This window comes from Manis pentadactyla, chromosome 5 (assembly GCF_030020395.1).
Source record: "Manis pentadactyla isolate mManPen7 chromosome 5, mManPen7.hap1, whole genome shotgun sequence".
Classification (NCBI taxonomy): Eukaryota; Metazoa; Chordata; class Mammalia; order Pholidota; family Manidae; genus Manis; species Manis pentadactyla.
In genome coordinates, this window is record NC_080023.1 from 91,230,703 (window position 1) to 91,244,598 (window position 13,896).

The window sequence follows — 13,896 nt, forward strand, 5'->3', positions numbered from 1 at the left end:
TCTCCAATGGCACCTTGCTGCTGGCGCTCTCGTGCTGCCTCCTCCCACATTAATGCCATCTCCTTCCTCAGGGAGTCCACAGAGGTTTGCAGCTCACGTTCTCATGCCACCATTTCTCAGGTCTCCTATGTAGACCTTTTTTAAGACTATGAGAAGCAGCCAACCCACAGTTCCCACTGCCTCCCAGGCACTCTGCTTCTCAAAGGATCTACTTACTATACCAAGGGCCACCCCTACTACTTCATGTATCACCTCCACTTGCCTCCAGTCCTGGGGTGGGCCCAGTCCTCTAGGAGGCAAGCCACCTCAGACCACATATCCACTGGGGAACAATCCATTGTCTCCCATTCACAGAGGCAGCCTGCTTAAGCACCCCTCCCATAAGGGCAGCCTGTCTTTTTCCTTGGTCAACAATGAACTATGCCAATTGTCTTGCCAATGGGTTTCAGCCCCGGGCAAGTTCACTATGGATTCAATGTGACCAAAGAAATTGACAGCAAAATGTTATTGGGGTGAATATCCAAGTGGCAGGTCAGTTACTAAAATCCCATTCACTCAGAGCAAGTCTGCATGCAACAAGCTGGTCTCTGCCTCTGGGCCCCTCTGTCTGCACAGTCATCCCACACAGCCATCCTCCAGGCTCTGTCTTTGGCGCTGCTACCACTCCAGTCTCTGCTCTCCTCTCCTGCAGCCTTGCGGCCCTGCCACTGGGTCATGCCCAGAGCACTGGGTAGAGCTCTATTTAAAGAGTTAACAGCCATGTATTGCCCACAGGTGTGCAGTGAGCTAGTCAACCATGGCCAGATGAGAATCCTGGCCACAGGAACTCTCATTTTATCCACACACAGGTTATTTGACTGCTTACCTGGACAGGTCTGAAAATGATGGGAGGATTACTTCAATGGCCACACATGTGAATAGTAGAAGACTCTGTTCCAGAGAACGGGCCAGGGCTTAATATGGTGAAGCTTCAGGAGTCCCTACATAGCCTCTGCCATGGTCTGCTGAGTTTTTGTCAAGTGGCAGGGCAATAGGTTTTAAAGGAGACAAGGTATATGAGACAAATTTTAAAGGCAAGACAAGAGTAAAGTGTTGGTCCTCTACTATGGGTCATATATTTAGTGCATTGGTGAGATTTAGTTTCATAAAACCAACAGAACTGAATTTAAAGGGCCATCAGGGATAGGAAGGCAGACTGGACATCACACAGAACTTTGTCACTCTAAAATTTAAGAGATATGAACTTGTTTACCATGGGAGATTGTGGTACCTTTCTATTTTTTTTTAAGATAAAACTGTTGTGCCCAAAGTCGCAAATCCCAGAAGACCACCAAGGAGCCAATACCAATGCAAAAGCAAAGAGCCTTTATTCGAGCTAGCTCGAGCTCAATCTCTCATCTACACCAACGCAGTGGCAAGATGCCAGAGAAAGAGAGTGAGTTTCAATACCACAAAGGTTCTAGCTGCCTAGAAACTTTGGTCAGTTGAGAGGGCCTCAGAAAGTTGGCGCTTCTATTCTGGGTTTCATTTCTATTACTATTTGCAGTTTTGTGGCTTCTAGGCAAGATAAAACAAATTGTGTTATTAGGTTAAGTAGCAACATCTGGAGTTGCATTTTCTATTCTGGAAGGACAAACTTGACGAGATTAAGAATGCATGGCTGAATATGAGAACTAGAAATATGAAGACTCTAATTGAGAATCATAGTCAGGTATTATGGGGAAACTAGAATTCTGGATATTAGGATTTAGTATAGATAAGACAGCATTATTGAAACAACACTTTTCTCTAAAATCACCCTTATTTTTATTAGAATTAGCAAGATTAAGAAAACAATTAACAGTTGGCTTGATTATTTGCATAAGTGCAGCAAGAAGAGCAATTGATTACATAGGCTCTTTTAAACGTGCCTTGCTAGAACTTTTTGTAAGGAATTTCAGATTGAACTTTTAAAGGCTTCTTGATGCCAGACAGCCAAGCCAGACTTGCCATCAGGTTTTGCCTGCAGTACTTGTAGATTTGGGTGAATTCCACTCATCTTGAGGTCCCCGAGGCATCTTGAGGTTCCTGAACCTGCCAGGAAGTGACCTTCCTTACTCACCTGGTAAGGCTGCTGGGAACCCTGTAAGCAAGGTACCAGGACAGTTATTCCAAGGGGCTTTGTTGGCTATATAAAGTCAACCTTAGTTCCTTAAAGCTGTTCATATCTGAGTTTGTGCACTTGTCTCTCAGGTATGACATTCCAGTCAAAGCCTTGGTAGTATAACCTGTGTTTTGGTTTTTTTTTTGTAGATAATTAATTTTATTGAAGGGTAGTTGACACACAGTATTACATTAGTTTCAGGTGTACAACACAGTGATTTAACATTTATATACATGATAATTCTAGGTACCAGCTATCACCATACCAAGTTGTTATAATATTTTGAATATATTCCTTATGCTATACATTACATCCTGGTTACTTATTTATTTTACAATTGAAAGTGTGTACTTTTTTTTTTTTTGTGAGGGCATCTCTCATATTTATTGATCAAATGGTTGTTAACAACAATAAAATTCTGTATAGGGGAGTCAATGCTCAATGCACAATCATTAATCCATCCCAAGCCTAATTTTCATCAGTCTCCAATCTTCTGAAGCATAACGAACAAGTTCTTACATGGAGAATAAATTCTTACATAGTGAATAAGTTACACGGTGAACAGTACAAGGGCAGTCATCACAGAAACTTTGGGTTTTGCTCATGCATTATGAACTATAAACAGTCAGTTCAAATATGAATACTCATTTGATTTTTATACTTGATTTATATGTGGATACCACATTTCTCTCTTTATTATTATTATTTTTAATAAAATGCTGAAGTGGTAGGTAGATACAAGATAAAGGTAGAAAACATAGTTTAGTGTTGTAAGAGAGAAAACGTAGATGGCCAGGTGTGTGCCTGTAGACTATGTGTTAATCCAAGCTAGACAAGGGCAATAAAACATCCATGTATGCAGAAAATTTCTCTCAGAACGGGGGGGGGGTGAGGTTCTAAGCCTCACCTCTGTTGATCCCCAATTTCTCACCTGATGGCCCCCCTGCGACTGTGCCTGTCTTAGGTTGTTCCTCCCTTAGGGTCTTACCCGTCTCTGGCTAACCAGTCATCTTCCAGAGCCATACAGGGAAATGTAAAGTTGGTAAATGAGAGAGAAGCCTTATTGTTTGAAAAGGTTAGCTTTTTACTTCTTTGCATATTTATGCCCTGTGGCTTCTATGCCCAGCATTTGTCTTGAGGTATCTTTACCACTTGGAAGAATTACGATACTTGGTAAATTTGATATGAGGCACGAATTCTATTTAAGGGTTGTAATTAGGAGGGAAGAAGAAAAGCTGTAGAAGTAGCAGGCGGAAGAAAACATGGGAAGATTGATTATTTCTTTGACATATCTTCTTGTAGAGTAACTTCAGCATGAATAGGTTTTAAGCTACTACTTAAATTGCGCACAAACATTAACATAATAGGAGGATAGTTACACCACCAAAGCATACCTGTAATTACCAGCCATCTCCAGTGAAACCAAGAGAACCAGTTAGGCACCTTAGGCATTTGTGAAAACTTATCTATGATATGGTGGATATTGTCCAACTGAACTTGAACAGTCTGAGAGAAATCAGACAAATTAAAACAACCCACTCCTGGGGACTGTTCCCATCCCTTATGTTCTTTTAACAGTAGATAGTCTGTAGTTGTAAGATTTTGGAGCGCTACAATTTGCAGTTGTCCTAATTCTTGGTTAAGTTCCAACAGTATAGATCCAGTCAAATTTGTTGTTTTACTGTATGCACAGGCCAGCTTAGATATCTCCTTCCTCATTCCCATGGCAAGTCCAGGAACTGGTGGGATGAGTGCATCTACAGCTGTACCAGTGCATGGATCTTTGTTGGGGTTTTTTGATGATCATCTTCTGGCATGAGTCTTCCCGAGAGTGCTGATGTTGGAAGTTCTTTTTCATATCGTATCTTAGTTCATTTTCAGGGTAGCCAAATTAGGCTTTGATCCTCTGTATAAACACAAACAGACCCTTTGCCTACACTTTTATATGCCCTTTATACCATTGTGTAGAACTCATTGGAGGTCACCACACTGGAACTGCCTTTTTCTTTTTTTGGTATCATTAATCTACACATACATGGCAAATATTATGTTTACTAGGCTCTCCCCTATACCAGGTCCCCCCTATAAACCCCTTTAAAGTCACTGTCCATCAGCATAGCAAAATGTTGTAGAATCACTACTTGTCTTCTCTGTCTTGTACAGCCCTCACCATTCTCCCACCCCCCCATGCATGCTAATCTTAATTCCCCCCTTCTTCTCCCCCCCTTATCCCTCCCTACCCACCCATCCTCCCCAGTCCCTTTCCCTTTGGTACCTGTTAGTCCATTCTTGAGTTCTGTGATTCTGCTGCTGTTTTGTTCCTTCAGTTTTTCCTTTGTACTTATATTCCACAGATGAGTGAAATCATTTGGTATTTCTCTTTCTCTGCTTGGCTTGTTTCACTGAGCATAATACCCTCCAGCTCCATCCATGTTGCTGCAAATGGTAGGATTTGCGCTTTTCTTATGGCTGAGTAGTATTCCATGGTGTATATGTACCACCTCTTCTTTATCCATTCATCTATCGATGGACATTTAGGTTGCTTCCAATTCTTGGCTATTGTATATAGTGCTGCGATAAACATAGGGGTACATTGGTCTTTCTCAAACTTGATTGCTGCATTCTTAGGGTAAATTCCTAGGAGTGGAATTCCTGGGTCAAATGGTAAGTCTGTTTTGAGCATTTTGATGTACCTCCATACTGCTTTCCACAATGGTTGAACAAGTTTACATTCCCACCAGCAGTGTAGGAGGGTTCCCCTTTCTCCACAGCCTCACCAACATTTGTTGTTGTTTGTCTTTTGGATGGCAGCCATCCTTACTGGTGTGACGTGATACCTCACTGTAGTTTTAATTTGCATTTCTCTGATAATTAGCGATGTGGAGCATCTCTTCATGTGTCTGTTGGCCATCTGTATTTCTTTTTTGGAGAACTGTCTGTTCAGTTCCTCTGCCCATTTTTTAATTGGGTTATTTGTTTTTTCTTTGTTGAGGCGTGTGAGCTCTTTATATATTCTGGACGTCAAGCCTTTATCGGATGTGTCATTTTCAAATATATTCTCCCATACGGTAGGGTTCCGTTTTGTTCTATTGATGGTGTCTTTTGCTGTACAGAAGCTTTTCAGCTCAATATAGTCCCACTTGTTCATTTTTGCTGTTGTTTTCCTTGCCCGGGGAGATATGTTCAAGAAGAGGTCACTCATGTTTATGTCTAAGAGGTTTTTGCCTATGTTTTCTTCCAAGAGTTTAATGGTTTCATGACTTACATTCAGGTCTTTGATCCATTTTGAGTTTACTTTTGTATAAGGGGTTAGACAGTACTCCAGTTTCATTCTCCTACATGTAGCTGTCCAGTTTTGCCAGCACCATCTGTTGAAGAGACTGTCATTTCGCCATTGTATGTCCATGGCTCCTTTATCAAATATTAATTGACCATATATGTCTGGGTTAATGTCTGGATTCTCTAGTCTGTTCCATTGGTCTGTGGCTCTGCTCTTGTGCCAGTACCAAATTGTCTTGATTACTATGGCTTTATAGTAGAGCTTGAAGTTGGGGAGTGAGATCCCCCCTACTTTATTCTTCTTTCTCAGGATTGCTTTGGCTATTCGGGGTCTTTGGTGTTTCCATATGAATTTTTGAATTATTTGTTCCAGTTCATTGAAGAATGTTGCTGGTAGTTTCATAGGGATTGCATCAAATCTGTATATTGCTTTGGGCAGGATGGCCATTTTGACGATATTAATTCTTCCTAGCCACGAGCATGGGATGAGTTTCCATCTGTTAGTGTCCCCTTTAATTTCTCTTAAGAGTGACTTGTACTTTTCAGAGTATAAGTCTTTCACTTCTTTGGTTAGGTTTATTCCTAGGTATTTAATTTTTTTTGATGCAATTGTGAATGGAGTTGTTTTCCTGATTTCTCTTTCTGTTGGTTCATTGTTAGTATATAGGAAAGCCACAGATTTCTGTGTGTTGATTTTGTATCCTGCAACTTTGCTGTATTCCGATATCAGTTCTAGTAGTTTTGGGGTGGAGTCTTTAGGTTTTTTTATGTACAGTATCATGTCATCTGCAAATAGTGACAGTTTAACTCCTTCTTTACCAATCTGGATTCCTTGTATTTTTTTGTTTTGTCTGATTGCCGTAGCTAGGACCTCCAGTACTATGTTAAATAACAGTGGGGAGAGTGGGCATCCCTGTCTAGTTCCTGATCTCAGAGGAAAAGCTTTCAGCTTCTCACTGTTCAACATAATGTTGGCTGTGGGTTTATCATAGATGGCCTTTATTATGTTGAGGTACTTGCCCTCTATTCCCATTTTGCCGAGAGTTTTTATCGTAAATGGATGTTGAACTTTGTCAAATGCTTTTTCAGCATCTATGGAGATGATCATGTAATTTTTGTCTTTCTTTTTGTTGATGTGGTGGATGATGTTGATGGACTTTCGAATGTTGTACCATCCTTGCATCCTTGGGATGAATCCCACTTGGTCATGGTGTATGATCCTTTTCATGTATTTTTGAATTTGGTTTGCTAATATTTGTTGAGTATTTCTGTATCTACATTCATCAGGGATATTGGTCTGTAGTTTTCTTTTTTTGGTGGGGTCTTTGCCTGGTTTTGGTATTAGGGTGATGTTAGCTTCATAGAATGAGTTTGGGAGTATCCCATCCTCCTCTATTTTTTGGAAAACTTTAAGGAGAATGGGTATTATGTCTTCCGTGTATGTCTGATAAAATTCCGAGGTAAATCCATCTGGCCTGGGGGTTTTGTTCTTTGGTTGTTTTTTGATTACCGCTTCAATTTCGTTGCTGGTAATTGGTCTGTTTAGATTTTCTGTTTCTTTCTGGGTCAATCTTGGAAGGTTGTATTTTTCTAGGAAGTTGTCCATTTCTCCTAGGTTTCCCAGCTTGTTAGCATATAGATTTTCATAGTATTCTCTAATAATTCTTTGTGTTTCCATTGGGTCCGTCGTGATTTTTCCTTTCTCATTTCTGGTACTGTTGATTTGTGTTGACCCTCTTTTCTTCTTAATAAGTCTGGCTAGAGGCTTATCTATTTTGTCTATTTTCTCAAAGAACCAGCTCTTGGTTTCATTGATTTTTGCTATTGTTTTATTCTTCTCAATTTTATTTATTTCTTCTCTGACCTTTATTATGTCCCTCCTTCTGCTGACTTTAGGCGTCATCTGTTCTTCTTTTTCCAATTTCGATAATTGTGACATTAGACCATTCATTTGGGATTGCTCTTCCTTTTTAAAATATGCTTGGATTGCTATATACTTTCCTCTTAAGACTGCTTTTGCTGTGTCCCACAGAAGTTGGGGCTTAGTGTTGTTGTTGTCATTTGTTTCCATATATTGCTGGATCTCCATTTTGATTTGGTCATTGATCCATTGATTATTTAGGAGCGTGTTGTTAAGCCTCCATGTGTTTGTGAGCCTCTTTGCTTTCTTTGTACAGTTTATTTCTAGTTTTATGCCTTTGTGGTCTGAAAAGTTGGTTGGTAGGATTTCAATCTTTTGGAATTTTCTGAGGCTCTTTTTGTGGCCTAGTATGTGGTCTATTCTGGAGAATGTTCCATGTGAACTTTAGAAGAATGTATATCCCGCTGCTTTTGGATGTAGAGTTCTGTAGATGTCTATTAGGTCCATCTGCTCTACTGTGTTGTTCAGTGCTTCCATGTCCTTACTTATTTTCTGCCCGGTGGATCTATCCTTTGGGGTGAGTGGTGTGTTGAAGTCTCCTAGAATGAATGCATTGTAGTCTATATCCCCCTTTAGTTCTGTTAGCATTTGTTTCACATATGCTGGTGCTCCTGTGTTGGGAGCATATATATTTAGAATGGTTATATCCTCTTGTTTGACTGAGCCCTTTATCATTATGTAGTGTCCTTCTTTATCTCTTGTTACTTTCTTTGTTTTGAAGTCTATTTTGTCTGATATTAGTACTGCAACCCCTGCTTTCTTCTCGCTGTTGTTTGCTTCAAATATGTTTTTCCATCCCTTGACTTTTAGTCTGTACATGTCTTTGGGTTTGAGGTGATTTTCTTTAAGCAGCATATAGACGGGTCTTGCTTTTTTATCCATTCTATTACTCTGTGTCTTTTGATTGGTGCATTCAGCCCATTAACATTTAGGGTGACTATTGAAAGATATGTACTTATTGCCATTGCAGGCTTTAAATTCGTGGTTACCAAAGGTTCAAGGTTATCCTCTTTAGTATCTTACTGCCTAACTTAGCTCGCTTGTTGAGCTGTTATATACACTGTCTGGAGATTCTTTTCTTCTCTCCCTTCTTATTCCTCCTCCTCCATTCTTCATATGTTGGGTGTTTTGTTCTGTGCTCTTTCTAGGAGTGCTCCCATCTAGAGCAGTCCCTGTAAGATGTCCTGTAGAGGTGGTTTGTGGGAAGCAAATTCCCTCAGCTTTTGTTTGTCTGGGAATTGTTTAATCACACCATCATATTTAAATGATAGTCGTGCTGGATACAGTATCCTTGGTTCAAGGCCCTTCTGTTTCATTGCATTAAATATATCATGCCATTCTCTTCTGGCCTGTAGGGTTTCTGTCGAGAAGTCTGATGTTAGCCTGATGGGTTTTCCTTTATAGATGACCTTTTTCTCTCTAGCTGCCTTTAAAACTCTTTCCCTGTCCTTGATCTTTGCCATTTTAATTATTATGTGTCTTGGTATTGTCCTCCTTGGATCCTTACTGTTGGGGGTTCTGTGTATTTCCGTGGTCTGTTTGATTATTTCCTCCCCCAGTTTGGGGAGGTTTTCAGCAATTATTTCTTCCAAGATACTTTCCATCCCTTTTCCTCTCTCTTCTTCTTCTGGTACCCCTATAATACGGATATTGTTCCTTTTGGATTGGTCACACAATTCTCTTAATATTGTTTCATTCCTGTAGTTCCTTTTATCTCTATGTCAGCTTCTATGTGTTCCTGTTCTCTGGTTTCAATTCCATCAATGGCCTCTTGCATCCTATCCATTCTGCTTATAAACCCTTCCAGAGTTTGTTTCATTTCTGTAATCTCCTTTCTGGCATCTGTGATCTCCCTCCGGACTTCATCCCATATCTCTTGCGTATTTCTCTGCATCTCTGTCAGCATGTTTATGATTTTTATTTTGAATTCTTTGTCAGGAAGACTGGATAGGTCTGTCTCCTTCTCTGGTGTTGTCTCTGTGATCTTTGTCTGCCTGTAGTTTTGCCTTTTCATGGTGATAGGAATAGTTTGCAGAGCTGGGATGAGTGACAGCTGGAAGAACTTCCCTTCTTGTTGGTTTGTGTCCTTCCTCTCCTGGGAGAACAGCGACCTCTAGTGGCTTGTGCTGTGTAGCTGTGCACAGACAGGGCTTTTCCTTCCTGCCCGGCTGCTATGGAGTTTATCTCCGCTGTTGCTGTGGGCGTGGCCTGGCTCTGGCAGCTGCTCCAAAGTGGTGGAGTCGCAGTGGAGGGGGAGCGGCCGTGAGGCTATTTATCTCCATAAGGGGCCTCCCTGCTCCCTGCAGCCCAGGGGATTAGGGTGCCCAGAGATCCCCGGGTTCCCTACCTCTGGATTAAGTGTCCCGCCCTGCCCTTTTAAGACTTCCAAAAAGCACCTGCCAAAACAAAACAACGACCACAAAAAAAAAAAGAAAATTTTTATATTAAAAAATTAACAACAACAACAAAAAAAAGACCGCTCATTCTTCTTTATTCTCTGGCGCCTGCCTCAGGCATCTGCTCACCTGTCTTGCTGCCCTGTTTCCCTAGTATTGGGGTCCCTATCCCTTTAAGACTTCCAAAAAGCGCTCGCCAAAACAAAACAGAAAAAAGAAAAAAAAAATGGCCACTCGCTTTTCTTATGTCCTCTGGCGCCAGGCCTCCGGTACCCTCTCACCGTTCTTGCTGCCCTATTTCCCTAGTATCCAGGGCCCCACGCACGCACTGTGCCTGCGCTCTGGTCCGGATGGCTGGGGCTGGGTGTTCAGCAGTCCTGGACTCCATCTCCCTCCCACTCTGCCTATTTTTCTCCCACCGGGGCTTGTATCTTACCCCCTTTATGAGGCACTGGGTTCTCGCAGGTCTGGATGTTGTCCTGTGTCCTCTGGTCTTTATTCTAGGAGGAGTTGTCTTTGTTATATTTTCATAGATATATGTGGTTTTGGGAGGAGATTTCCACTGCTCTACTCACGCCGCCATCTTGGCTCCACCTCTATAACCTGTGTTTTTAATTGGTCCTCTTACAAGGAATGCAGGTTCTTACTGAACTTATGCAAATAAACATACTGCCATGAAACATAAAAATACTGAAAGGTTTTAAATTCTTGAGGGGTCAGGTAGAGAGAAAGATAAATGTTTCAATTCTGCTTATAAAGGTATTGTCATTCATGAAACTGTTGTCAGCTTAAGATAAAAAGCTTAAAACACTTTATCAGCAACATCTGAAACAAAAAGTCACAAAACCATCTTCCTTAGTTCACTTAATCCTATGTAACCAATACCTGTTCTGCTGAAATCTAGTTCTTTACTAGTGTAGGAGTAATAAAACGGTGACTACAAATGGCAAAAAGCTTACAAATGACAATGGTTAAAGATCTGATGAGAGCTTACTGCAAGACAGTAGACATAAGGAAATTCGGATATTTCTATAACAAAAAAACGTTCAGTAACAAAGTTTAGCATCATTCCCTTTGACAGTGCTTTCCAGGTAAGTAAGCAGGTAAGTATATATCAGATAAATAAGCCAAATTAGTCAAATACTTTCTCCAATGAGAAAAAAATTCCTCTGACATGTTCCAGGGGCCCTCTGGAAAATATCAGAGTTAACTAGAGGTAAAAGTACCTTTTTGAATTTGATTTTAGGAAGTTGTCAGAAGAAAGTTTATTTGGCACTTGCTTAAATAGTATTATAGGTTGCTATGAAGCAATACTTATCCATTTAACCAGAATGACAAAATACCTCAAAGGCAAATAAAGAAGCTTACACAGTTGTTAGCAAACTTTAGCTTTTAGTCTTTTTAATATTAAGATGTCATTTTCTTAAATACTCAGACAACTCATTGAGACTTTAAGCATGAGAAACTTCTTTGATGAAACAATTAGAAAGCCTTTTGCAATCTTTCATCATTAAGAGCAGACTAACAGTTTAAGAAAACTTTCTTTTTAACTGAAAACAAAATTCTAATTTTGCTATGTACTTGATACCGAGACTCATTTGCTTTAATTTTATATAGAATGACCATATTAAATTCTTCCAAAACTTTCTACAACCTTCTTCTTATATTTAGAGTTCTCCCTCTAAATAAACAGCTGTACTTTAGAACAAAGTTACTTTCTATTATCAAAAGACACATTCTTTAGCATGCAGAAATGTTTTCCATATTACTTTAAGTAGTTTTAAGTAGAACTTAAAACCATTAGGTACCTTAATTTCTAGTGAACACTGAGAAGCAGGCTATTGTAAACTGTTACACTAGCATTCTTTAGATTGACAAATTTATGGACATTTTATAATTTCTGTAACTATGAGCTTTACAGCACAATCTCTCACTAAACATAAAGTATATCAACTTAGCAAAACTTAAAGATTTTAGGTTACTACAAAGATTCTCAGGCTGCAGGTAGGTATACACACTGTAACACACAATTAAAAAGGTGTTCACTTGCCACACTCATTTAGTTCACTCATTCGTAACAACTATGCTAGATTACTTACAAGACCTTTACTGAATATTAGACAAAGCCAAGCCTTTAAGCATTTTATTCTTAAAAGATTTAGCAGATAACATTGACTTAAATGACCTTAGGTAAACTTAGGCAGCTGATAACTACAAGGACATGCGCCTCAGCCAAACCCAAATTAGCATTAATGCTTAACATTTTTTATCAGATTTTCTGGAAGTTTTGGAATGCCCAATTTTCACAAGTGCTTGTCTTTAAATCAATTTCATTAATACCATCCGGAGGTAGAAAGATATTTTCATTTACACACTTAGACACACAAACATACAGACTGAGACATAATGATAAGGTTCCCTCTGGCAGCCATCCGACATTGAAAACTGGCTACTCACTAGAACAAAAATCTGCCACCGACCCTTCTGGACTTCCACACTGAGGTTGTTAGCTCTTCCCCTAATATCTTTAACCTGTAAGAGAGTGGTTGGATTAAATGTTCCTTCCGGCAACCAGCCAACGTTAAATGACGGCCTCTTGGAGGTGCAGAAAACACGAAATTTTCCCTTCCTGACGTCCGTGCTCAAATTGTGAGCTCTCTCCCTAACGTCTGAAAAAAAGAAATGGTCTGTCATGAGAGACAAGGGGGTCGTCTGCATCTGTCCCATTTCTTCTGTCAACAAAACTAAGACAAACATGACAAACAACAAACAGGTGCCTACAGAGAAGAATCTGCCATGGCCGTGGATGCAAAACTGAAAGTAAGTTGAGGGCCTGTTGGACTGCAACAGCAGCTGACTTTCCTCACAGATGAGGACCTCATCCTCCAGACGGGGGCAAGGGACGTCTCCCAAGACCCCTGGTCGGCAACCCACCAGCGCATCCACCTAAGTCAATGCCAACCCAGATACAGATTGGAGCTCCTACAGGCTTATACAGGCTTGTTCGCAAACAAAAACAGTGAGACACAGATAAAGACAGAATGAGACACAGGTAGACAAGGACAGATAACTGAGTGCACTCACCAGCCGGCACAGGGCCCTCCAGGTAGGGAGTCCTGGGGGGTCTCTGGGATCCCGGACGAGCCCCCAAATGTTGTGCCCAAAGTCGCAAATCCCAGAAGACCACCAAGGAGCCAACACCGATGCAAAAGCAAAGAGCCTTTATTCGAGCTAGCTCTAGCTCAGTCTTTCATCTACACCAACACAGTGGCAAGATGCCAGAGAAAGAGAGCGAGTTTCAATACCACAAAGGTTTTATGGGGTTCTAGGGCAGTTGGTGGGGTGATGGTCGTGCCTCTGGCTGGTTGGCTGGATCTAGGGGTAGTTGGTGGGGTGATAGGTCATGGCTCTGGTCAATTGGCAGGGTCTAAGGGTGGTGGGTGAGCTCCTTGCTGACTGGAGAGGAGAGAGACCAAGCTCCGATTGGGTGAAATAGGATCCGGGTCCCGATTGGCTGAGGTAGGATCCAGGTCCCAATTGGCTGAAATAGAATCTGGGAGCATGCCCTTTCAAAAACTTTACCAATACAATTATATTTTCTTCTCTTTCTTTCTTTCCTTCTTTCTCTCTCCTTTTCTTCTTTCCTCAATTTTCTTCTTAATTAAGATTTTAAAAAGTTGATTTAAGAAAAATTTAAAGTAAAAATTAGGAGTAGATTGAAAACTTGGCCCAATTTCTGAAGATGGGATATAAAGTTTGAAAATGCTGTTCTAAGCAGGGTTTGTAGAACAGTCAGAAAGCAAAATGCTGTGGAGTATTATTCCAAGTCACCATTCAGAGGAAGCCTACAGAATTATCCTTGGCTAAAGTGTTCTCATGATTTGTCCAGAATAGTCCATAAATTAATGACATTTTTCTAAATGATATTTCCAGCCAGTTGGGCAGTTGAATCTAACAGCAGACTCAGAAAAAAAGGAAAGGAATCAACAGTATAAGACAAAAAAAGAAAAAAGACAAAGTCTTAAAATAAAAAGAGAAAAGTGAAAGAAGAAAAGAAGGAAGGATGGAAGGAGAATGTAAACAAATAAGAAAGAGAGACAGTGGAAGGAAGGAAGGAAGGAAGGAAGGAAGGAAGGAAGGAAGGAAGGAAGGAAGGA

At 40.5% G+C, this 13,896-nt stretch overlaps 1 protein-coding gene across 1 annotated transcript in view; it reads right to left on the bottom strand.

The window, feature by feature from the left end:
* LOC130683964 (uncharacterized) overlaps window positions 1-13,304 on the bottom strand; it is a 165,027-nt gene extending 151,723 nt beyond the window's left edge. Inside the window, exons 1-3 of the mRNA XM_057503251.1 lie at window positions 12,197-13,304; window positions 10,734-10,768; window positions 1,450-1,557 (exon numbers count right to left, since the gene is read on the bottom strand). Coding sequence (XP_057359234.1) covers window positions 1,450-1,557; window positions 10,734-10,768; window positions 12,197-12,496 — 443 coding nt within the window. The 5' untranslated portion in view covers window positions 12,497-13,304. The remainder of the gene's footprint in view (window positions 1-1,449; window positions 1,558-10,733; window positions 10,769-12,196) is intronic.
* Window positions 13,305-13,896: the final 592 nt, after the last annotated feature.